This window comes from Hakea prostrata, chromosome 1 (assembly GCF_041222555.1).
Source record: "Hakea prostrata isolate BN-2017 chromosome 1, UWA_Hpros_2, whole genome shotgun sequence".
NCBI classification, from domain to species: domain Eukaryota; kingdom Viridiplantae; phylum Streptophyta; class Magnoliopsida; order Proteales; family Proteaceae; genus Hakea; species Hakea prostrata.
Genome location: NC_142600.1, coordinates 58,846,090 through 58,873,455, shown reverse-complemented (window position 1 = coordinate 58,873,455; position 27,366 = coordinate 58,846,090). Strand labels below are relative to the sequence as shown.

The following is a 27,366-nucleotide window of genomic DNA, read 5'->3' as shown; positions in this document are numbered from 1 at the left end:
ATGGCAGATGATTTTACATTGTTTTGCCTTTTAGCAGAATGTGAACCAATCACATATGAAGAAGCTGCTCGTGAAAAGAAATGGCAAAAAACCATGGATGAAGAAATAGAAGCAATCAAGAAAAATGATACGTGGGAGCTCACTGATTTGCCAAAAGGACACAAGACAATTGGAGTAAAGTGGGTGTACAAGATGAAGATAAATCAAGAAGGAAAAGTTGAGAAATATAAGGCAAGACTTGTTGCAAAAGGCTACAAGCAACAACAAGGTATTGATTATGATGAAGTGTTTGCACCAGTTGCAAGGATTGACACCATCAGACTTCTGATTGCTTTGGCAGCTCAGAACAAGTGAAGAATCTATCAGAAGGATGTAAAATCAGCTTTTCTCAATGGATACTTAGAAGAAGAAGTATACATTGAGCAACCCCAAGGATATGTGAAGAAAGGCCAAGGAGATAAGGTATACAAGCTAAAGAAAGCATTGTATGGCTTAAAGCAAGAACCAAGGGCTTAGAACATGAGGATTGATGCATATTTCCAGTAGAACGGCTTCATAAAGAGTCCATATGAACACACCTTATATAAAAAGATAAATGGAGATCGACATATCATGTTCATTTGTCTCTACGTGGATGACATGATTTTCACAGGAAATAATCCAGGTATGTTTGAAGACTTTAAGTGTAACAACCCCCATTTTTCTAACCTAGAATCCGTATTGTAGGTCCGAGAACCCGAAGGTCTAGTCGGATTAATTTTGTGGAGTGTCCAGATAGGAGTCCATGATCCATATCCAGAACCCATGGATCTGGATTCTTTTGTTGAAGAATCTGCCTTACTGGGAAGTTGGATCTCCGGTAGAAGGCATGTGGTGTTTGGAGATGTCCGGAATGAAGGTAAGACATCCCCCATGTGTTGTTTAGGGCTAGGTTGTGTTTGGATTTTAACCCCCTGAGCGAAGCACCCTTGTATAGCAATATACTTGGGGGCGGTTGCTAGTGGCGGTTGATTAAACCAAGCGACTGCTCGGTTCTGCTTGCGGGAAAATGCCCTATTTTGCCCCCTATTCGTTATAAATAGCATCCCTCGCCCTATTAACGCATTATTATGTTCGGGATCGCTATTTTGGGCAATTAGGCAGTAGTGGAAACGTGCTAGAAGGTAGGCGAAGTGCTGTTAATGATATGGAACCTTTTCTCTTCTATTCTTGGTAATTCTGGTTAAGGTAATGAATCTCCATTTGCTATTCTCTTCTTTTTAACCTCTGATTGATATGAACCCATCCCCATTTTGTTAGTGGTTACCCAATTGATTAGTTGTATCTCCCTTTTCAATGTTTTTGATAAGATCCTGTCCAGAAATGAATCCCCGCATTTGTTTAATGGATGGATCCCATCAAGGGGAATGATTTGGGTAATAAATCTTTGTTAATTTTAGGGTTTCTTGTTACCCCTTTGTTCTAGACCTATTAAGCTTGAAATTCGGACTAAGATCATCCCAAAACGGATTGAAATCGGATGATAAAAAGTCTGATTTTCGGAGTTGGAAACTGTCTGAAACAGGGGCGGTCGCTTGTGGAGGTCGCTTAACTTAAGCAACCGCCACAAGCAACCGGCTGGTTTCCAGTGATAGTGTAGGTTTGATTTTGGATTTGTTTTGACCCTTGACTCCTATACATTCTTGTAACCCTATGCCTAGGTGTTCTCTGTTTCAAATAAAAGTCTTATAATAGTTTTTGGATTGCAAGTTAGAGGACTTCTACTAAATTACAGGTAAGGACATGCATTCTTATTTATATGCAATTACATATACATGATGATTCAGCTGTTCTATTTACTATTCTTTGATCATGTAAGTTGCTGTAATTGTATAAAGCATGTGAATCTTATTGTATACTTGTTGTTAGTGGTGTTCTTTGATGTACTTCATCTGTTATGATATTGCACAACTGTTCATGGTATGATAAAGAGTGATGTAGTGTAGTTGTGATGGAGGAGGTATTCCATTGGGATATCTTGGCTGGAGATATCAGAGGGCTGTGGTATGGGACACATGCTCACTAATGCCTCTAGCACTATCATGATTACTTGATGACATACCTAGGAGAGTGTAGAATTGCATGGCTAGGTACCCCACATGCTATTACCCTTTCGGCAGGGGAATTGAAGCCGGGTGACCCGTGACAATGGTGACGTGACTATGTTTCATCCTGTAGCGGTAACCAGTCCGTCCAGAGACTCAGTGGTCCACTGTTGGTCATGAAATGGTAGGGTTGCATATGTTAGGGTTGGGTTCATGGACGTCCAAGGAATAGACCGAGTGTCGTGAGGAGTCATGAGAGCATCCGCCCCAACAATATGTAGATGACCATAGGGTTAAGGAGTGGAGTCCAACAACAGTAGCCAGTCCGTGAGGGTTCTCACTCCTAGGTTGCGAAGGATACTGAACTGAGTTGGTTGGTGCCATAGGGGAAGTATCTGGACTCCATATAGTATGTTACCATTATGACTTGCATTGGATTAGAAACCCCAACATGCGCTAGTACTCATTGCCAATGGTCGTGGTGAGAGAGTGTTGACTTAATCCCCAACCATGGTTTGAGAGCCAGGTGTGGACTTACCCCTTTGCCCAGGATCCCTACAGAGGTAACCAGTCCTTGCCGGATCAGAGAGACTAGACCTACCCAAAGGAGGGCTGGTGTATATCTTAAAGCATGGCAGCTATTAGAGACTTGCATAGTTAGATCTTAGTAGCATTCATATTTCTGCATATCATCCATATCATTTCGTATATGCATTCGTGGATTGTATTGGCATATATATGAGAATTGTCTGTTCCTTACTGAGTTCGTTAGAACTCACTCCTTTCATTGTATATATTATATGAATTATACAGATGGTGGCTCAACGTCGGAAGTTGGAGATGATTCATATGAAAGAGCCTTCTCGTATGAAGCTGATGTGAGACAGACAGTGGTACATGGACTTGCAGAGCATGGAGCCTTCTGAAGATGCTTGTGTGCATTTTTAGCAACCCATTGATGGCCGACGGAGGCAGATTCCCAGGATTTTGATAATCGTGTGAAGAAAGATTGGAGGACATCCTTACTTGCTAATTTAGAAAACTAGTTTTTAGATTTAGAAAAGAAAACCAAAGAGAAGATTATCTAGTTTATTTATTTTGCTTCCGCTGAACTCGATATTACATGTGATTCTTGATTCTTTCCTTTGGCTATTTTTTGGATATTTATTGGAGTATTTGGACTCCTGTAACCTTTTTATTAATTATTGCTCTATTCTTGCTCTTGATTACATGTATTTGTATTTGTCATTATTGATAGAGTAAAACCGTGGATCCTGTGACGGATCGCACCCACGGGTTGTGGGGCGGGTAACCGAGGCCGGCGGGCGGGGTGTGACATTAAGAATGCCATGACATGAGAATTTCAAATGCCAGATATTGGAAAGATGTCATATTTTCTTGGAATAGAGGTTACCCAAGTAGATGAAGGAATCTTCATTTCACAGAAGAAGTACTCAAGAAGTTCAAGATGGATCGTTGCAAGGCAATAGAAACACCAGTAGATGCAAATGTGAAGCTGAGACGTGATTCAGAAGAAGAACCGGTCAACCCTACCTTTTACAGAAGATTGATTGGAAGCCTAAGGTACTTAACTTTCACAAGACCAAACATCATGTATATAGTAGGTGTCGTCAGCAGATGCATGGAAGAACCAAAGCAGAGTCACTTCATCGCAGCAAAGAGGATTCTAAGGTACATAAGAGGTACAACTTCTCAAGGTCTATTCTATACTCAATCAAATAATCCAAGACTAGTTGGCTACACCGACAGTGATTATGGGGGAGACCTAAATACAAGAAAAAGCACTTCAGGGTATGTATTTCTTATTGGATCTGCAGCAGTTTCATGGTCATCAAAGAAGCAATCAACTGTGGCGCTTTCATCATGTGAAGCATAATATATTGCATCAACATTATGTATGTGCCAAGCAATATGGTTGAGGAATCTTATGCAAGAGATGCATCATCCACAAAAGGATCCTACAACCATATACATTGACAATAAGTCAGCGCTCTCTCTTGCGAAGAATCCAGTGGCCCACAATAGAACTAAGCACATTGACACAAAGTACCACTTTATACGACAGCGTGTGAAAGACAACAATGTGAAGCTGGTATACTGTCAAACTAAGAATCAAATTGCAGATATTTTTACAAAGCCGCTCAAGACCGAAGTATTCAAGAAATTAAGAGCACAACTTGGCATGACAAGTCGAGTTTGAGGGGGGAGTGTTGAAGTCAAACAATGACTTGGAAGGTCGGCAAAAAGTTCAGAAACATTGTAGAAGCTTGAGGAAAAATTAGAGGCGGCAGAAGATAGAGTCGGTTCAGTTCAAACACAGACTTTTGAAGAAGATTTCAGAATCCTGCAGAATTTTCAAGAGGACTGTAGAAGATGCAGAGGCGGCTGAGCAACAAAGTCGGTTCAAAGCAAACCGACTGTTTCATCTGAAACAGTCATTTAACAATCTGTATAAATAGAATAGGCCTGGTAATATGAAATGAAATATAGAAAAAGAAAGAGAGAAGTAGAGTGGAGAGTAAGTGAAGTGAGGAGAATGGTGTTGCAACACCAATCGTGAATCCGTGAGTGTGTTTTTGTTTAAGCAATAACTTATTTTGAGTGCATTCTAGAGTGGTACATATATATATTATCTATCACACTGCTGCACCAACATAATCTCCCTGATGGTTTCTCTTGAAACGCTCCTCTTAAATGGATTGTCAGTTCTAAAGAAGATGCACGAGAAATTGGGTGGAATGATCTCCTTGACAACACTCGATTTAACTGGCTGCATCAGTCTATAAGATCTCCCAATGGAAATTTGTGAGTTGGCTTCTCTGAAAACCCTCTACCTTAGGGGATGCAAAGGTATAAAAAATGTGCCAGAGAAATTGAGCAGTGTGGCATCATTGACAATCAATCAATTTGAGAGGATGCGGTAAACTTGTTGGGTTGCTAAGAAGTCCTCATCAATGGGAATTATGCCCACAACCTATTTTGATTCTTAAAGACTACTTGGTTGAGGTTGATGCATCTGTTGGTCTTCTCAGGAAATCAGTCATTAGGAATGAGCAGCTGAGAGAGTCTAGTGTATTCCCCAATTGAACATTGTCATCAAAAATCCGTTTGAAAAAAAAAATTTAACCATTAAAATTTCCAACACATAAATTCTCCAGTTTGAAACTCAATTGGTTTTAAACATTTTCCAACTCCTAAAATTTTTAAACCTTTGAAAAAATTCGTTACTCTCTCCATTATCTCATTGAATTTTCTATGTCCCCTTTATTTCCCAACTGCCCATCTTCCAATTAATATACTTGTAAATTTAACCATTAAAATTTCCAACAGATAAAATTCTCCAGTTTGAAACTCAATCGGTTCATTCCCCCCAAAAAAAAAAAAACTCAATCGGTTTTAACCATTTTCCAACCCCTAAAAATTTTGAACATTTGAAAAAAATCTGTTATTCTCTCCACTATCTCATTAAGTTTTATATTTCCCCCTTTATTTCCTAATTGCCAATCTTCCAATTAATATAGTTACAAATTTAATCATTTTTCAATGCATATTTTAGGACTGAATTTCAAATCAAAGTTGTGGACTCCATGATATGTATCTTCTTTGACCAGACAACATACTTAAAATTTATGGAGGATCAACAAGGTTGTACGCATTGAAGCCAGTTTGTCTATTGCATCTTTGTCAAAGAATAGAAAACATCCAAAGTAGGAGGAGAGCAATGACACAATGACTTAAAAAATAACAAAAGCAACTCAACTTATCGTGAGAACCCACAAGCTGATGACAGGTATGAAATCATTTACCCTGCAAAAGCTTGGGAATGGCATATTTGTATTTCACAGTGTAGAAATAGTAGACATATATTGTGCTGACATAATAGAACTACTGCTCTCACGCATTAGCATTGGTGCCATCACCTTCCTCACCTTTTCTATATTATATTTTCCGGAAGCTGGTTTTCTTTTTTCTTTTTTATTATTCACAACTTTTGCTTTTGCTACTACTGTTTAATTTTGAGCATTCTTCCCAATGAAAGCTAAAGACGCAATGTAAATAACAAGAAGCAATGCTAAATGAAAATTCCATTGCAGATGAGTTAGGAACGATCTTTTTGAGATCAAATTGCATGTAGAATGATATTTTTCTGGGCTAGGAATGGTAGTTGTGAAAAAGCACAACACAAGAAATGAGCAATATGCACAAGTTTTTGTTTGAACTGTGAAAAACCAAGACAGAACTGATCATACAAAATCAAAGGACAAACAGGCCTAAGAAAACCAAACAACCATCTAAAAGGACTTCTGGAGATTCAATTTTTGCAATTGCTTAAACTACATTGACTACGAATCCATGTGGGACCGTTTGTTGTTCGTACCAAACTGTATCTTCAAAGGGTGGGCGTTGGAGCAATTGTAAGGTTGCTTCATTGTCTGTTAGTGGCTACTGAAGGTTTCAAGACTGGAAAAAAACAGTCTTGGCAAAAGCAGGGTAAAGGCGGACTACATTATTGACCTCCCAGACCCTGCAGTGACTGGAGCCTCATGCACTGGGTGTATTCTTTCATCTGCAACTAATGCTTTTCCTTATTTTTTGGTGGATATCTTCAGGGAGTATTATTCATTTAAACATGAAACTTCTGAATCATTTTAGAAACAGGTTGGTTAACAGGTCTTAGTTTTTCTCATGATTGTTAATAGTTGTTCCACCAATTATTTTTCAAATTTAGTTCTACCATTTAAAGGTTGAACTGGAAATAACTCCTTGTAAGACTTGGTTTAGGTATCTTATGGGAAGGTGTTTCAGCCCAGTGGCAGGAGGATATGCAGGAAAGCAAGAGCCAGATGGGTGTACTTTTATCTCATTCCATGGGGGAGAGGGGAGAGGGGAGAGAGAGAGCCCCATATATGGTCAACTTATAGATGGGTACTTTTATCTCATTAACCCCAATACTTGCAGGATTATATAATCTCAATTGACAGTCAGATAGGTGTCTCTTATGAATTCAACCTCTTATCTGTGAGGTTTTTGCCTTGCTGGACTATGGTGCTTAGTCTTCATTCTGATAATTTTAAAGGATTTTCATTACTACATTTACACACTTTCTTCCTCTATTAATTCTTTCGTGGATTATTGGTTGCATCATGAAGTTTTATACATAATTCTTCCTGAAACATTCTAATTCTTTGGTAGATCGTGGGGGCAACAAAGGTCTTCACTATTAATAAACAATCCTTTTTGGGGAGGGTGGGAGGAGAGTTAGGGTTGGTTAACTGACTGTAGAAGACTTTGTATCTTTGGAATGATCGATTTTGAAATATTTAAGGAAGTCAAAATCAAAGGTTTCAAAGGATGATGAGCTGTGGAAGACTGGATATTCCAATTATTTGGAGTAATGAGAAGAAATCTTGAATTATTTTTTGTGCAAACACAAGTTCAGTTGGGTGAAACTGAACGGTGATGATGCTCTTTTAAAATTTATGACCGACATAGGGCAAAGTGGGATTATGGGGAAGAGTACGCCTAAGGCTTCCGCATAGATAGAGCCCCTGGGGGTAAACGGGATAAGACTATTTTTTGTTTCATGGTCATTTCTGGACTTAATTTTGAAGCAAATCTCTCAATATAATCTAAAGGATTTCCATGACCATAAATATACCAATTGAAATTTTTTTTTGATAAAATCTCATTGATCAGAGAACAAAACAAGAAGAAGTCTTTTTCCAACTAAATGAAATTGGTTAATTGAGTAGCAGTAATTTTTGAGAATATTTTCTTGTTGCAAGATTGGCGTTTCTTCTTCCAAATCCTATTTGGATTATCCAGAAAACTGCTCATTGTTATTGAGAGATCAAATCACATGTTGGCTGCTTACCAAAGATATTGGTGAACTAAACCTGACACTCCTCTTTTTTAGTAGTATTTCTTAGATTCATTAGTGATGAAATAGCTACTGATGCTTTTGTAGAACTAGACTAGAATTTTCTTTTCTAGATAGCAGTAGGGAGCTCCTGTTGATGATAATGCAAAGTTGGGAGGTGGTGTTTTGCTGGGTATGCCCAATCTAAAATCTATAGAAAAAAATTTATTCTTTTTGAACACATTCTGATGATCTTTTAGCAAAATCATGCATATGTGATAAACTATGCAATCTGAAACAGTGTAGGTATACTTACATAATCTGCATAAATAGAAACTAATGGGAATAAGCCATTTCAGTTATGGATATGGGCAATGTCTCTTCTGGCTCTTGCACATCTGAATAGGAGTCTCACGCATCTGATTATTAAACTTACACTAACAGGTAAGATTGATGTTAATAGAGTGAGTATGAATCTGAGGCGGCCTTCGGGTGAAACTGTGGAGACTGAAATAGAATAAGTAATGGCTATTGCTATCATGGAGATCTGCAACTCCAATTGCAGAGGAAATCTGCTTGTCAAGATATTGATCATGAATAGCGACAAGTAGAATCCGGCAGAATTGAAGAACATGAATATCCCAAATGTCACCTTTTGCTTTGTTCCAAAAACGGACTGCCCTGCTGTGTGGTGGGGTGGTGCATCATCCTGCCAAACACCCCCGGGAGGGTTCAACCCGACCTGGTAGGTTGCTGTTGCTAATAGCACTGCTATCACTAACAGCGAATTGCGAGCATCGCTTGGCGAATCACGGCCTCTCTTGAATTTGAAGTATTCCACCAAGCGGCCTACATTCCAAGGAGAGGATTTGGATGTTCTTGGATTATTTCTTGATAAAGGAGACCCAGATACATCTACAGCTCTTGAAGCACCTGCAAGTCGGAATATATCAGCAATTTCTCGGTCACCGGCTTCACTTGGGAACATCAATAAGACATCAAGGGGAGTCAGACCACAGTTGTTCTTAAAGTTTAATTCTATCACACCCGAAGTGATTCTGTCTTCAGCAAGCAACAGCTCCACCACCTGCTTCAGATTCTCTTTTGATCAGTTAGGTATCACAGGATGCAATGTTGATATATTTCATCTGTTAAGGTACAAATTTTGTTAAAAAAATTAGAACATTACATGGTTTTTGAGAAGTGGCTGAGCCATTCCCATAAACCTCTTTTGAATAACTAGTTTCTCATCATGTTTGACTTCCGTTTATTTATTTACTTTTCCATTATTTCCTTCTCTTGATCAGTAAACAGAAGAAATCAACTAAATATTGTTTCTCTAAAACATAAAAGAAATTGTTCTTTCTTTTGATTCAAAATTTTCAGGGTTCCAACCAAATCAGAATCCTATTAGTTGAATCAGTGGAGGGTAATTACCTCACGTTGCTTCCTGGAAGCTGCAAGATGCAAGACTGTGTTGCCTTGTTCGTCCTTCCTGTTCAGTAAACTCTCCTTCTTGAGTCTCTTCAACATCTCCACCAAGACTCCAAAGGCATTCAATTTGTTGTTTTTCACAGCAAGGTGAAGTGCAGTCTCACCTTGAATCGTCCCCTCTCCTGCAGATTCAGGACAAGCTGATACCAACTCTCTTATAACATCAATTCTTCCTTTCATGACCGCATAATGAAGAGGAACTGTTCTCTCTCTCCCTTTGAGGCAGCACAGATGGTTGCCAGTCTTCAACAGCTCCCTCACCATATCTAAATCCCCTTTAGCAGAGGCTATGTGAAGAGGGCTGAGCCCATCTTGGTTCAGTTCTTCTGCAAACTCTGGCTTTAATATAATCACTTCTCTAACAAAATTAAGGTGCCTTGCCATGGAAGCAACATGCAAAGGGTTCTCCCCAGATGTTAATGAAACAGTGTCTAAGATATGCTGTTCCTCATGGAGTAATTGCTGTAGTTGTGATATATTTCCCGTTAGAGCAGCTTCGTACAATCTCATATCCATTCTGATCTGAAGAGGAAGGAGAATTGGTAATGAATTCACCAAGGAATCCAGAAGTTCTGATGGTGTTTTATTCGGAGTTTCATGTTCCAAGTTTGAACACTCAGAAGTCAATAGGCATTAGTTTATCATTTATCATCTGTTTTTGTTACGAGTGTTTATTTAATTAGGTTTAATTTGTTTTCAGAAGGGCTTCTATCATTGGCCCTGGGAAACCTGGAAGTGCAAATTATTTTTCTGGTTATATTCGTGCACTGCTGCCAGTTTGTTAGTTAAGTTTGACTTTAATTAATCATATAAAAGTCATACCTTCACTCAGATAAGTTAAAACACGAAGAGTGGAATTGAATAATGCCAACCTCCCTGCCGTACTCTGCAAATTAGGTCCTGCTGTGTCTGTCTTTCTCTTTCCATTGCTTCTCACCGCATTTGTCTTCGGGAGAATTGTATGTTCCCCTAATGCTGTTGAACTACAGAATAGGGGTTGGATCCACAAGAGATCCACTAAAATCTTACTTAAATTTTTTTTTTTCCCCAATATTTTGCAGGTGGGCTCTTCAAGTGCATGTGGTTAAAAAATGGCGAGCTGATCGAGACTCATCACCATCGATTTACTGCACACAAGCAATGTGTCTATCATGCCGACTACAAAAAAGTATTGAATGGCAGTGAACAGTTTTTGGTGTTCTTTCATTTTTAGAATGTCAATTTTGGTAAAATTGGTCATTCTTTTGTTTTTAAAAAATAAAGTGGTTCAATTTTTGTGTCTGGAAATGTTTTTTGCAAAACAATTTTAATTTTTTTTGCTATTCTAAAAAATAAAAAGCACGTCTCAAAATTACACACAAAGAGGGACATTCAGACTCAAAGTTCATTCACAAACAACTTCTAACTTCTTCCCGCCTTCATAAGAAAAAAAAAGCTAGAAAATGATTCTCAAGCATTCTCAGTAGAAATTTTATCAAACGATTAAAATTGTGCCTTGACTACCCCTTTTTTTTTTTATCAAAACGTTAGAAGACGATTCTCAAAAAGAACGCCTTCTCAGGTAAAACCGTCGTCAAAGACGCCCTAGTGATGCGTCTAGAAATTGTTAAGCCTCAAGATCTCTTGGCAATGGCCTGCAAAATAGGGTTAGACGTGGTTCGACGGCTGGGGTCGGGAGGCCACCTCTGAAGCTTAAGTCGCTTGCTGAACTGATTACAAAAGGCTTTGGCTAATTGCAAAGCATAAACTTGAATGATAATAGTAGGGAAATGATTCAGTTACCTCTTGCGTGAACCAATCACCTGTTTATATAGGATTTATCCTTGATTCTTGATCGTCGGATGAATTAATGATATTTGTCCGATTGTAGGGTTTTTCCCTGAATATTCGGAAGTGATAACAGTTACTGAACTTCTCACGATTCCCTCACCGTCCTGATGATAGTTGCTTTGTACTAGGAAGCTTCATCAACCGCCAAATTTGGGAGGAAGTTCACGGCCGGTAACTTCCAAAGTGGCGCTCTCTTGATTGTTTAGATTAGGTTAGAATGGCCCCTGATTATGGTCTAATCAGAGCGAAAAATGTGAACCCGGTGCAGATGGGTTCGATGCAATTTTCTTCTTATCACCTAGAAATACCTAGAAATACCAATCTTTTTCCTTATGGGAAGATTGACATCTTCTGTTAATGCTAGAATGCTAGGATTTTTGTCTTTAGAACATAGGACCTCAATTTGGGGGTTTTCATTTGGACCATTGGATTGTGATAATACTTGCTAGGTAGTGTTCTTACATTGTTATTAATCATCCCTCCAAGTTTCGGATTGATCCGAGCCCCGGAAGACCAATTTTGGACCAAAATCCCCAAAACCCACTATTTTGTCTGGAAGACATTTTGGTCGATCCTCTTTGGTCGATGCCATTGACCAAACATGCTACTGTCAGCAACCTTTCTCCGTTTGACCTGTTCGACCTCCGATCTTTCCGATTTCTTCTCTAACCTCTTAGTTATGTTTGTTTAGGGTCTTAACACTACTTTTGGGATCTTTCCTTGGTAACTCTTGATTCGTCATCAACTCAACCTAAGGTAAGGATGGTTATCTCCATAAACACATAGGTTATGTACTTATGTTTTGGTGCTTTTACTTAGTGAACATAGTCTCCTAAGTGCTTTTGAATATCATAGGACTGCTATACATATTTTAGAACAGTAGTATTGTGATTTCATATACTTTTGTCATAATGATTTATTATTCTTGTTACTTGTATTCATGATGGATCATTTCGATGTTATGATTTAGCATTTATCATGATGATGTATTAAATGTATGAGATATGATGGACTTGAGTATGCGATTGCTTAGGTATAACTTGGGATTGGGAAGTGCCCTATTGACACTTCTATCCTTGGGCATCGGAGGGAATAGTATGGGATGTTCTCCGAAGATGCTTACCGACACTTTCCCGAGTTATTGGATGACATACATAGGATTGTCTAGTTGTTTGGCTAAGACGTCCCTGTCGTATCAGACCTGAATTGGAAGGGCATTGAGTCCGAATGACCCGTGGTAGCAGTGGGGATTTGTGGGCACTCAAGACCGGTAACCAACCCGTGAGAGGTCATAAATCTCATTGTGGGAGACATTTATTGGTAGGGTTGCAAATGGATAGACTTGGGCTCACGAGCACTCAAGACGGTAACCAACCTGTGAGAGGACGTGAGAGCTTCCCGTTTACTATATGTGGATGACCAATAGGGTTGATGTAAAACCCAGCCCTAACCTTGACCCGGAAACCTTGTTATTTGTAGGTCCAGTGACCCGAAGTAAAGTAAGAAGTCAGCTTTGGGCCATCCCAGTGGAGGACTTGGTGTCTGGCTTTGAATCCATGAGAGTTGATGATGAAGTTCTATTTATGGAAACTGAATCTTGATGAAGATCGGATTAGTTGATGGACTTGGAGTGCTCTCTATCATGGTTTGAAGGCATTTCTACCTATTAGGTAAGTCACTTGATATGTGTGCAAAACCCCTTTAGGATTGGATTTGATCTGGGTCTTCAATTCCCTGTTTTGGAATTGTTTGTCTCGCATTGGTCGACCGATTGGTCGATCGGACCAGTCGACCAATCCACTCGACCAATGGGTGCTTGTCTTTGGCAATTAGGTCTTGCTTGCTCTATTTAAGTCCAATCTCGAGTCTACTTCGTATTTGCTGCCTCCAAACTCTTTGGAACGAACCAAAGACCTCTGCAAGTCATCTCCCTTGCATCCTTGGTGATTTTCTTGACGGATCTTCGTCAAAACTCTTCCTTTTTGCATAAAAGGTATGTCTACACTCTCTTCTTCTCCTCCATCTCTGTTTTTCTTTCCTTTTTGAGTTGAGACAGTAGAGGAGATGCTGCATTCTCTGTTGCAAACATCTCTGGACTTGTCTCTCATGATCTTCCTAAGGATTAATGGCTAAAACAATGATCTTAACCATGATCATTGCAAGCTTTTGAAGGAATCATGATCAAACCATGATCTAGTCTTTGTTTAACTTTTGATTTGAATTCTGATCTCCTTGGATCTTCTAGATTGATCATGTTAGTAGTCAATTGCTGTGTTTTCTTTTCATGATCCATGATCTATCAATCTCTAGTTGTTTCTCTTCTACCATACCATGTTTTCTTCATGAATCATGATAGTTACATATATGGTAGGTTTTGTTTCCTTATTTAGATTTATGCTCTTAGGCCTATTTTCTTGAAGATCTAAGTATGCTTTTCATGATAGCTTTACCTGAATCAATGATTCATTCTCCTATTGTTCTTGTCCTTGATTTCTATCTTGAATTCTTCAAGAACCATGATTGATCTAATTATGGTAACTTTTTGTTTCCTAATTTGGATCTTGATGGCTTGATTCGATTAGTGTTTTGAGGTCCCCTATATGTTAGGATACTACTGATGTAGTTTACCCCTTGATTAGTACCCTTTTGAACCACCAAATTCGGATTTTATATCTCAAAACTCTGATTTTATAGGCTATTGTCTGCATTGGTCGATTGAACCAATCGACCAATCCACTCGACCAATGAGTACAGCAACTCCAGAATTAATCTGTTTTGGATGTTTTGATATCTTTTCTGTTAGGGATCTTTCCTAATATGTTGTATACACTTGTTTAGGACCTTCTTCTCAAGTTTGTCAAGATCTTACTTGATTTCTTAGGATTCCTTTGCGAGTTATAAAAGGTAAGGATGGTTACTCCTTTAACAACATCAATTGCATATCTTAGTTTCTATATTTGAATATCATTGATTTGTTTCCTTAATTAGATTCTTACAATGATATATTACTGTTGCATAATCTTGATAACAGTAGCATTACTTATTCATATTGAATTGACTCATGTATGATTTACTTACCAATTATATACAAAGTGATTGTAATTATTGATTTCTTTCCATATATGAAGTTACCATATATGTGATGATATGAATTGATGCATGTTTATGCTTCAGTATGGTTTGGAAAGGAGAGGTGTCCTTTTGACACTTCTGTCCTTGGACTACTACGGGAATATTATGGGATGTTTCCGGAGATGCCCTCTGGACACCTTCCTAAACTGTTGGATGACATATCTAGGACTGTCTAGTAGTGTTTGGCTAGGATGTCCCGTTATGTCAGACCCTAATCGGAGGGGTATTGAGACCGAACGACCCGTGGTAGCAATGGGGATTCATGGGCGCTCAAGACCGGTAACCAACCCGTGAGAGGACAGGAATCACATTGTGGGGGCCATTTATTGGTAGGGTTGCATATGGATAGACTTGGGCTCACGGGCGCTTAAGAGCGGTAACCAACCCGTGAGAGGACGTGAGAGCTTCCCGTTTACCATATGTGGATGATCAATAGGGTCGATGAGTCCGTAGTCAGGGACTATGAGGACTCTAGTGTGAAGGATACCGGAAAGGATCGTCAGGGACGAGGAATGGACGTATCTGGATCTGACTTGATGTAACTAAGTAAAAGACTTGCATTTGGCTAGGCTTAACCCTGACATGCGCCGGTACTTAGACCAATGGTGATGTGAGAGAGTGGTGACCTATACCCATTACCAACTGATGATGAGTGATTGAGACCTTCCTAAAGAAGTACGGTGCTATGACTTAAAGCATGTCTGCCAATAGAGACCAGCATATGTAGAGTTAGATTCATTCATTCATTGCTTGTCTCATACCATATTGCATTTATGTTTGTTCTGAAATCCTGCCATTTATGTTATTATGGATTTAACTGCCTTACTGAGTTTCTTTGAAACTCATTCCTTTATTGTACAATGTTTGTTAGACTATTCTGCAGGTACTGAATATTATGACGGCCCCTATGAAGAAGTGCAAGGAGAAGAGGCATATCTCCAGGAAGGTGATTGCGGTTACAACAATTACACTGAAGATCTCGCGAGTGGTTATGCTCCGTACGATGCTTAGTCCGACCATTGAGTGGAAGCGCCCTTGTGCTGTTTATGAGATTTATACTTATAGGGATGTTGTCTATAAAGTTGAGAACAATTTAGTTACCCATTGTACCTGCTACTGGGATTAGATTTTGTCTTGCTTATTCTCTTTTAGAACTACTTTTCCGCTGGTTGTAGAGTGGGATTTTGCCTCACTTTACTTATCTGTTTTAGACACTCTGATTATATCTAGTACTCTGATTTATATATGATTCATTCTTTCCTTATTTGGATCTATGGTTTATCTTTCGCACTTTTATTATTATTGTTCATGATTATGTTATTGTTTATGTGGGAGGTTGATTACTCGATACCTGATCTTCGGGCTGTGGATCACACTCTTGGGTATGCCAGATAGGGTACCGGCTGGGAGGATGTGACAGATTGGTATCAGAGCCCAAGGTTCGAGGAAATCCTAACCACAAAAGACAATAACTGAACATTCCTGAGTCATTGATTTGAAATGACTCTTATACTCTTAGAAGTGAATAATAGAACACTTGGATTAGAAACTTAACCTATGAAGCATAACAGAACATTTCCGAATAACATACCATAATTATACTTAAACAAATGTCACTAATGCAAAGAAAAGAAAGGTGCATAATATACAATAATTAAGTGAAACAAAATGAACTTCATTAATTTCAAAAGCTTTTACAACGATTACATCTGAAATGCATAAATGAAAATCCTAGGGTACAATCTATCTAGGTGATCTTCTCCGATCTCTCGTATGCTCCGAACTCCTCCGCTAGCCGAGTCACCCGATGCTCTATCCTATCCCGTCGTGACTCCATCCTCTCGTACATCTGCTCCTGTCCGACCTCCATCCTCTCTAGCATGGAAGTCATCGATCTCATCCGTGCCCCAAGATCCGAAGTCTCCGGAACCGCATGTGAAGGGCCACCAGCCTCGAAGTGTGATGAAGGAAACTCGTGATGCACCGGCTCAGCCTCGTGCATATCTCAGTATCATCTCCGGCCTGATCATCACTATCGGGACCGATATCCTCTCCTCCATCCTCCGACTCCTGATCCTCATCCTTTGACTCCTCATCATCCTCACCCTCCGGACCAGGAGATCTCTCGATCGCTGCAGCTTCATCCGACGAATGGTCCGAGTCCCGATAGAGTATCCCCGTGAACCAGTGTCCACCGGTGTATCCTCAAAACTCACCCCGAAATGCCCGAAGATCAAGGTCCGTAGCCTCCCATAGCAAAGGTTCCGCATGCTAGGCCGCAGAACCAAGTCCAAAGCATGACCTCGCTGAATGATGTAGGAGAGATCGATCTCGAAGCCCATGTAGATGCGGTAGATGACTAAGGCCTCCATCACCGTGACCCGATGGTGATGTCCAGCCTTCGGCATAATGTTTCGGCCGACTATGCGACCGATAATCCGTGCAGAATCCGTCATCCGTCCGTTGGTCCACGGAGTGAAGCATCGACGACTATCCCATAGCGTAGAGCATATCTCGCGAAGCTCGTACGGCATCGATGGCTGTCCAGATCTGCTCCGCAGGTATCCACACACACCGCCGTGGATAGTAAGGAACCCGCAAGATCTCAGCCAAGTGCTCGGGTGGAAAAGCGAATCCGAGTCCGGAAGACCCTACTCCTTAGGACAAGTCTAAGTGGATGTCCTTGACCTCGAGCCTCCTCTCGTGTAGGTAAGGTTGCTGAAGAACAACCTCACTAGCTCCGGTATACCGGCAGATCCTCGGTGAAGAGATGAGTCCACCGCAACGTGTCGAATCTCTGCCGAATCCTAAAGACTTTGAGCTGGCGTAGGTGAAGTAGACGTCCCATCTCGATGTTACAGTAACTGAAATAGGCCTCGTACAAGAACTCGGCCTGAGGTGTGTCGAACATGTTTGGTCTCCGAACCTCCTGTCTAGGCTCTGAAGGAACCCGACCTCCGCCCCCTGAGTGCCCCTACAATGCGACCACGACCTCTACCTCGTCCTCGCCCTCCCCTCTGCATAGTTTGTATCTGTGAAAGAGACAAGAGACAATTCCAGTTAGTGCTACTTTAAGATTTGAGCCAAAAGGGTATTTTCGTAATTTTTCGGAAAATTTCAAATTTGGGGGAAATTTGATTTGAACATACTAGCATGTGCGCAATACTTGGAATTTCATGTCTATGAAGTTTGTTTGAAGACAACCGATCGAAAACTTGGATTAAAGTGAAAAATTCAGCAAGAAGGAAATTTGGGGATTTTGCAATTTAGGTCAAAATTGGATTTTTGAAAAGTTGAAATTGGTTAAATCAAATTTTATGGACCTATCTACAATATCATCTTGAGCATGTAGCATTTGATTTCGTGCGAAAATTTCAAGCGGTTTGAGAGAAAACGAAATTTTTCTAAAGATAACGATTTCGGTATGAAAACGTTGCGAGATGAACACCAATATGTTAGAACTTGTTGTCTATGCATGGCATTGTGTTTAAAACCTAGGGAATATATTTCTACGCATTCCTAAGCATGATTTCTAGCATTGGATACAAGCAAAGCATGGTTTTGATTGAAATGCAAGCATGAGAAGATGAAAATGGAAGAAAGAATGAGAGATTTACCTTGTTTGTGATGGTTGTGTGCTGTTTTGTTGTTGTTGAAGCACCAAAACACCTCAAGAACACTTGTGAGAACTTTTGGAGACTTTCCCTAGAGCTCTCTCACCTTTGAAAGAAGATAAAATGAAGTTGTCTAGTTGTTTATTGATTAGTACACCTACTGGTCCTGTTGTGAAACTAGATAAGGGGTTATCTAAATGTCCTGTGTTGATTGGTGAGAAGAACTTGGAAGCCAATTTTGTAATTCTTGATATGAAGGACTTCGATGTTATTTTGGGAATTGATTGGTTAACAGCCCACAAAGCTGTGTTCCTTTGTTCCTCAAAGAAGATTCAGTTCCATAGTTGTGGAAGTCCGGTCTTAGAATTTCAGGGTGAAAAGAGAAGGGTTTGTAAGAAGGTGCTGTCTGCACTGATGCAAGTCTATGCCCTAGTGGATGATGCTTCAATTGAAGGCAAGGGTAAAGTGGAGAAAAGAGTCGATGAAGTCAGGGTTGTCTGCGACTTTGTTGATGTCTTCCCTGATGATCTATCGGGAGTGCCTCCAGACAGGGATGTCGAGTTTTCTATTGATCTCGTCCCTGGTGCCGCTCCGGTATCTAATAGGATGGCTCCTACTGAGTTGAAAGAGTTGCAAAATCAGTTGAATGAGCTCATTGATAGAGGTTTCGTACAGCCTAGTGTGTCACCTTGGGGAGCTCCGGTCTTGTTTGTCAAGAAGAAAGATGGTAGTATGCGCCTGTGCATCGACTACCGTGAGTTGAATAAGCTGACTATCAAGAATAGATACCCGCTGCCCAGAATAGATGATCTCTTCGATCAGTTGAAGGGTGTAGTTGTGTTCTCAAGGATTGACTTAAGGTCCGGATATCACCAATTGAAAGTGAAGTCTAGTGATATCTTCAAGACAGCTTTCCGAACTTGGTATGGTCACTACGAGTTTAGAGTCATGCCCTTCGGATTGACCAATGCTCCTGCGGTGTTCATGGACCTCATGAACCGAGTATTTCACGATGTTCTTGATAAGTTTGTGATTGTTTTCATCGACGACATCTTGATCTATTCGAAGAGCGAAGAAGAGCATGCGAGCCATCTAAGTTTCACTTTGCAAAGGTTGCGAGAAAAGAAGTTGTACGCTAAGTTTAGCAAGTGTGATTTCTGGCTTAAGAGAGTAGTATTCCTTGGACATGTGGTTTCAGCCGAAGGTATTCGTGTCGATCCTGAAAAGGTTCAAGCTGTGGCTGATTGGGAAAGACCGAAGTCGGTAACGGAAATAAGAAGTTTTCTTGGATTGGCGGGTTACTACAGAAGGTTTATTGAGAATTTTTCTCGGTTGGCTGCTCCTATGACTAAGTTGACCAGGAAAGAAGAAAAGTTTGTTTGGTCTGACGCCTGTGAGAAGAATTTCCAAGAGTTGAAAGATAGATTGACAAGTGCCCCGGTTTTGACTATACCTGATAGTTCCGGTGGTATGACAGTTTATACCGATGCGTCAAAGATTGGATTGGGTTGCGTCTGATGCAACATGGCAAGGTCGTAGCCTATGCTTCTCGGCAATTGAAAGATTATGAGCGGAATTACCCCACTCACGATCTAGAACTTGCCGCTGTTGTCTTTGCTTTGAAGATTTGGAGACATTACCTCTACGATGAGAAGATTGCCATTTTCACGGATCATAAGAGTTTGAAATACTTCTTCACCCAAAAGGAGTTGAACATGAGACAAAGGAGATGGTTGGAACTAGTCTCCGATTATGATTGTGATATTCAAGATCACCCCCGGGAAGGCAAACGTTGTTGCTGATGCTCTTAGTAGGAAGAACCAGAAGAAGACTTTGGATTTGAATGCTTTGAGTTTACCATTGTGGTCTTCTATTGAGAGTTTTGATTTGGAAATTATCCCTGAGAATTCTGATTTTATTCTTTCTGCCATGACGGCAAGATCTGGTCTTAGAGATAAGATTGTTGCTCAGCAGAGTTCCGATCAAGAGCTTTTGATCAAAGTTGAGAAGATTTCTTCGAATCCTGAGTCAGACCCCGACTTTGGTATATCCATGGATGGTGCTTTATTGTTTAGAGGAAGATTGTGCATGCCTGCAAACGAAGAAATTAAGAAAGAAATATTGAAGGAAGCACACCAGTCAGTCTTTACTATACACCCGGGAAGCACCAAGATGTACAAGGACTTGAAGGAACATTTTTGGTGGATTGGTCTGAAGGCTGATGTTGATGATTTTGTTGCCAAGTGTGAGACTTGCCAACGTGTGAAAGCCGTTCGACAACCCCCATCTGGATTACTTCAACCTCTTCCTATTCCTAGTTGGAAGTGGGAGGATATCTGTAAAATCCAGCTTTTACCTAACCTTGACCCGACCCGGTCATTGTTATGTTTGTAGGTCCAAAGACCCGAAGTCGTGGTAGGAGGGACTTATGGGCCCTACTGGTTGATGACGTAATGTCGGGATTCCAGTTTATGGACATTGATGATGCTGCTCCTTCCTTGAGCACGTTACCAGTGCTAAGTTAGAATCTGCGCACTGATGAAGAGCGAGACAGTTGAAATAGCAAACGGACTCCTGTGCATAATCTGAAGGTACTCCCTGAAACTAGACCTCTTGAGTGAACTGTAGGAGAAAACCCCATGCAATTTGACCTTGTATAGCCCTCCAAGTCTGCACCTAAAGTTGCTGAACTATTCTGTAAAATTTCTGCAGAGATTGTTTTGGTCGATACTATTGGTCGATACCATCGACCAAAGGTATCGACCAACAAGTCTGCTGAGCCCAGATTTAAAGATTCTTGGAATATTCTTTTCTATTTATTTATTCCTCGAGACTAGAGCCCTATTCTCTCGTTTTTAACATCTGGGAACGTGAGAGAGCCTCCCAAGAACTCCTCCTTGGTAGTGGTGAAGCATCTTCTTCATCAATCATTGCCAACCACTCATTCCTACTTTCTTGTTCCACTTTAAAGGTATGACTCTCTCTCCTAATCACTTTCTCACTCATCTTTTCTCTATTTTACTGTTGGGACCATGGCCAAGGTGCTGCAACCTTGCATACACCTTGCCATGAACCTTCTAAACCCCATACAATGATGTTTTCACCGATATGACTATGATTGATTCACCTCATGATCATTGACTACACATTTCCATGATTTATTGCTTACCAACTTGCTTTATTTACCAAAACTGAGATGAAGCTCATGATTAACCTAATCTATACCTTGCATATGTGCTCCATGTTACTTCTAAACGATTCCCTACCTAATCCCCCATGTTTTCCCCTAATTTGCATTGAGATATAGCCAATGCCATGATCTACAACTCTTAACCTTAATATGTCAATTTGGGGATTTCCAAATGGACCATTGGATTATGAAAGTTTCTTGATAATTAGTGTCCCCATGTTGTGCTTAGACTATCCTCCAAGTTTCATGTCAATCCGAGACCCGGAAGACCAAATCTGGGCAAGAATCCGAAAAGCCAGCTTGCTGTCTCGGAATTGATTTGGTCGATACTATTGGTCGATACTATCGACCAAATGTATCGACCAATAGAGTTCTTGTCGACAACTTTTGCCCAGTTCCGATTCGTTTGATCTCCGATTGTTCCGATTTTTTCTCTAACCTTTCATATATGCTTGTTTAGGACTTTAAGACTATTTGGGCCATTGCTTGTGATCTTGGACCATTCTCTTCTCCGATTCAAGGTAAGGATAGTTATCGATGTAATTACCTAGGATATGGAAATCTTGACTTGGTATTCCTAACCTAGTAAATATAGTTTCTATTTCATATTCTTATCGTGTTAGACTTGCTACATATGTCTTTTAACAGTAGCTTTGTGTTTACATTATATTACTTCAATGTTTTATCATGTTTATCAATTTCAATATATGATGACTTATGTCAATGTCATGAATTGAATGTTTATTATGACGTTGTATCTTGTGAACTGATATGATGAACTTGGGCATGTGATTGCTTAAGTATAACTTGGGATTGAGGGGTACCCTACTGGTGCTTCTGTCCTTGGACATTGGAGGGAATAGTATGGGATGTTCTCCGAAGGTGTCCATTGACGCTTTCCCGGGTTATTGAATGACATGCATAGGATTTGTCTAGATGTATGGCTAGGATGTCCCTATCATATCAGACCCGATGCGGAAGGGCATTGAGACCGAACAACCCGTGGTAGTAGTGTGGATTTGTGGGCGCTCAAGACCGGTATCCACTCCGTGAGAGGACATAAATTGCATTACGGTTACCCGAAAGGGGCCATTTATTGGTAGGGTTACAAATGGCTAGACTTGGGCTCACGGGCACTCAAGACCGGTGAAATGATCCGTGAGAGGGACATGAGAGCTTCCCGTTTACCATTTGTGGATGACCAATAGGGTTGATGAGTCCGGTGAGTAATATCCGTGACTCTAGTGTGAAGGATACCGGAAAGGATCCCGAGAGGGGAGGAATGGAAGTATCTGGAACTGGCATGATATGATTAAGTAGATGACTTGCATTGGGCTAGGCTATACCCTGACATGCGCCAATACTTAGACCAAACGGTGATGTGAGAGAGCGGTGACCGAAACCCCAACCATGGATTTGTCCGAGAGGGATGCAGGACCCAATTCCCCCCGGTGATGAGTGACTGAGACTACCTAAAGAAGTATGGTGCTATGACTTAAAGCATGTCTACCATATATGACCAACATACTTAGAATAAAGTCATATTGCATTATATGCCTCATATCATCTGCATCATTTTATGATTATCTTGTGGTTTATGTGTGGTGGGATAACTTCCTTGCTGAATTCTTTTGAACTCATTCCTTTTCTGTTGCAATATTTTGTTAGGCTATTCTACAGGTGATTACTCTGATGGCACCCTCCCTGAGGCGGACCCAGATACCTCATACTACCATCCGGAGGCTGGCTACGTTGAAGACTTCGGTGACCATACCGAAGAAGATTACCAGGCGTACCAGGGTTAGCCTCGGAGTTGTATGAGAGCAGTCATGTTGGGTCTCCATGGTCCTCAACTTTGAAGAAGATATATTTATTATGGAGGAGACTTATGAGTAGTTACCCCTTCTTTTGTGACAGTATACTTAGAAGAATTGTAATAACTTTAACTTACCTTTATAACTTGAGACTTGTACTTAACTAAATTTTGACCTCACTTCCGTTTGGTGAAGGAGTGGATTCCGCCCACTGCCTTCTTAATTTATCTGATTTGATATTTATTTCCGCACTCTGATTATGTCTGACACCTTATTTCTGAATTCCATGATCATTCATTGTTAGTTTATGATTATTATCTGTTCATGATTGTATTATCGTCGATGTGGATTATGTGGTCCCTGAACTATGGATCTTCGGGGCTGTGGATCACATCCCGGGTATGCCAGATAGGGTACCGGTTGGGTGGATGTGACATCACCATTGGTCTAAGTATTGGTGCATGTTAGGGTAAAGCCTAGCCCAATGCAAGTCTTCTACTTAATTACATCAACTCAGATCCAGATACGTCCATTCCTCGCCCCTGGCAATCCTTTCCAGTATCCTTCACACTAGAGTCAGCATAGTCCCAGACTACGGACTCATCAACCCTATAGGTCATCCACAAATAGTAAACGGGAAGCTCTCATGTCTTCTTACGGGTTGGTTACCGGTCTTAAACGCCCATGAGCCCAAGTCTATCCATATGCAACTCTACCCGTACATGGCCCCCACAATGTGATTCATGTCCCCTCACGGGTTGGTTACCGGTCTTGAGCACCCATAAATCCCCATTGCTACCATAGGTCGTTTGGTCTCAATACCCTTCCAAATCGGGTCTGATATAATAGGGAATATCCTAGCCAAACACTGCTAGACAAGTCCTAGGTATGAAAACCAATAATCCGGGAAAGTGTCAAAGGGCAACATTGGAAATATCCCATACTACTCCCAATGAGGTCCAAGGACAGAAATGTCTAAAAGACATTCCCCAATCCCAAATCATACCTAAACAATCACAATCATAATTCAGTCATATCATCCACGACAGATACCTCATCATATGGAAGAGTATAATAAGACAAGATTAAATAAATATGCAACATACATGAATAAGTATTCATACATGATCTAAGAACATAAAGTAAATAAGGAAATAAGATCCTAATGTACTTGCAGCATTCATATCATAATAGAAACTAACATATCAGTAGAAAATCTAAGTAGTTCCCAAATTAGAAACTAAATCTATGCAATCTATGTTAATATGGTAACAACTTTCCTTACCTTAAATATATTCCGGACAGACAAGAGGATGAATCCAAAGTTAGCAAACAGTCCCTAGAATAGCATCACACAACCATTAGGAAGTAGTCCTAAAAGAATAAGCATCAATCGAATCGAATCGGACGAAAAAATCAGATTCTGTTCGTGCGGGTTGATTGGCTGGGTTGACTGAGCCAGTCGACCCAGGCAGTCTGCCCAAGAGCAAATCCAAAAATAAAAAGAGAATCTTGATCCGAAACCTATGCTACAAAGTCCGTAATGTGACGAAACTTGGAGAGAATATCTAACACAGTAGTCTAAGACTAAAAAGCATAATTTGGACATCAAACAACCATTAAAACCATTACTTACTAATTTGAAATCATAGTTTATGTTTTGGTAAAAATCATGGTTTTCATTGGAAACATGCTATGAACGAAAGACATGATCTAGACATGATAAGATCTCATTCTAGTACAAGAACACAGTAGATCAGAGGTATGATTAATCATAGAGAAGCATCTACAATGCTAGAATAAATCAAAATAGGAATATGATCATAGTTTAAGAAGAAATCATAAAAATCATGTTAAGAATGAATGAGATGATCATGGCATAAGAGAATGAAAAGAGATTGTAAAGATATGACTACAAGGTTGCAGCATCTTCATCATAATCTCAGTTCAGAGAAGAATATGTCCTCTAACATTGCTATAGAGTTTGCTGCAGCAGTATGGAGCAGAATATTCTTAGATCCAATTCAAATGGAAATGACTAGAAGGGGCTAACTTAAGAGGACATTACTCTTGTAAATGCATGATTGTTCTCAGCCCTTGATCTGAGGAGGAAAGTTCTAATCCTAGGGCCAGATTCTAACCTAATGATTAAATGCATTTATGGAAGAAAGAGAAGAGAGGCAAGAAGGGAAGGGACATTACAATATACACGGCTAAGGAAAAGAGAGGACATGGCTGAGAGGAGAGGAGAGGCAGAACTGACTCGTGCGGAAGCAAGGGAAGGCTTCTGGAGAAGAAGGCTAGAGCTCTTGTGGAAGCATTGAAGCTTTAGTTTCTTTTCATTTTTATAACTTTTATCTTCTCATCTTCTAGCTTAATGTTAACTATAACTACTGCTGTGTTTTTTATTTCTGTAATGGGCTAAACTTGTGATGTGTTGGGATGATAGTAGTAGCTAAACCTGAATTTTGAGATGTAACTATCATGTTTTCTTTAGTTTTACTGCAATACAACTTGTTGTCAATGAATTCAACATGATATATATTGATTAATTTCGGTTCTTGATGAATCTTTCATGAACGATTGTTATGGTTGAGGTAATTGGAAAGTTAATGCAGTCTAGATGCTTGTTGAATTGTGTGAGTTAGCATAATCTTTAATTAGTTTGTGTTAATTATTAGGTTGAGTAGGACTATCCAATTACCTCACATTGCCATGATTGGGATTGGGTTTAAATTGCATTCATATTTCAATTCTTCATAGGAATATGTAGATGTTGAATTAGGATGCCAAGCATATGTGTATTGAAAAATACTTTGTGCCATTTCATTCCAGGTTCTTGACATATTTTGGGCTGTAGTATTACTTTAATATTGCATTATAATATTCAGGGGAAGGGAAACTTGACTTCCAACACTCGTTTCACTCATTAAGTTCCTTCTATTGCTCAATCTCCATTTTAGTTCTTTAGTTTAATTACCTGTCATTTGGTCATTTAGTTAGTCAATCACAAATAAATCTTGTTAATTTTGTTTAAATCAATTTTACTTTTACATTGAAAGTTAAGGATGGAATTCTCCATAGGATCGATACTCTACTTATCATTTATTACTTGATTGCGATACGTACACTTGCGTAATATCTTGAGATACAAGCAACACACACCAGCATCATTCATGGACTTGATGAACTGAGTATTTCAGGATGTCTTGGACAATTTCATTATAGTATTCATCAATGACATTCTAATTTACTCAACGAATGAGAAAGATCATGTTGAGCATTTGAGGTTTGCCTTACAGTGCCTAATAAAAGAGTTGTATGCCAAATTCAACAAATGTGACTTTTGGTTGTCCAAGGTTGTCTTTTTGGGTTATATTATGTCAGCTGAAGGAATTGAAGTTGACCCTGCTAAGGTGAAAAGTATGGCAGATTGGGATAGACCTAAGTTAGTCATTGAGATGAGAAGTTTTTTGGGTATTGCTGGTTACTATAGGCGCTTCATTGAGAATTTCTCTAGACATCGGCTCCTATGACGAAGCTTACCAGGAAGGGAACCAAGTTTGAGTGGAGTGAAGCCTATGAAGAGAGTTCTCAAGAACTCAAGAAGAGGTTGACTAATGCTCCTGTGTTGATTATACTAGATGACTCTGGAGGTTTGACAGTGTATACTGATGCCTCTAAAGTTGGTCTGGGTTGTGTTCTAATGCAACACAGTAAGGTAGTGGCTTACGCATCAAGACAGTTGAAGAATTATGAGCATAACTACCCTACTCATGATTTAGAATTAGCTGCATTGGTTTTTGCTTTGAAGATCTGGCGTCACTATTTGTATGGTGATAGGATAGCAATTTTCACTAACCACAAGAGTCTCAAATATTTCTTCACTCAGAAGGAACTGAATATGAGACAGTGCAGATGGCTAGAACTAGTGAAAGATTACTACTGTGATATACAGTATCATCTAGGGAAAGCTAATGTGGTTGCCAATGCCTTGAGTAGAAAGAGCAACTGGCAAGGTGTAAATTTGGCTTCTCTGAGTAAGCCCTTGTTGTTCTCCATCATTGAACTTGGACTTGAAATTGTTCTAGAAGGTTTCGAAGCTATCTTAGAAGCTATACTGGTCCGACCTAGTCTGAGGGACAGAATCATTGCTTTACAACCGACTGATCCAAAACTAAAGAAGAAGATTGATTTGATTTCTTTGAAGTCTAAGGAAGTGACGGATTTCTCCCCAGCCTTCGATGGTGCTCTTGTTTGTAGGGAAAGAATTTGTGTTACAGCAGTGGAAGACCTCAGGACAAATATTTTGACTGATGCCCATTAG

The 27,366-nt window shown here is 39.9% G+C and overlaps 1 protein-coding gene and 1 pseudogene across 1 annotated transcript; one reads left to right on the top strand and one right to left on the bottom strand.

Moving 5' to 3' along the window:
- On the top strand, positions 1 to 27,366 carry LOC149029210 (uncharacterized; annotated as a pseudogene).
- Positions 8,150 to 10,060, bottom strand: LOC149029211 (ankyrin repeat-containing protein BDA1-like). The gene is made up of 2 exons (XM_089150170.1): positions 9,403 to 10,060; positions 8,150 to 9,055 (listed from the first exon to the last, which is right to left on the bottom strand). The coding sequence occupies exons 1-2, from the start codon at positions 9,973 to 9,975 to the stop codon at positions 8,321 to 8,323; spliced, it is 1,308 nt and encodes a 435-aa protein (XP_089006296.1). The 5' UTR covers positions 9,976 to 10,060; the 3' UTR covers positions 8,150 to 8,320.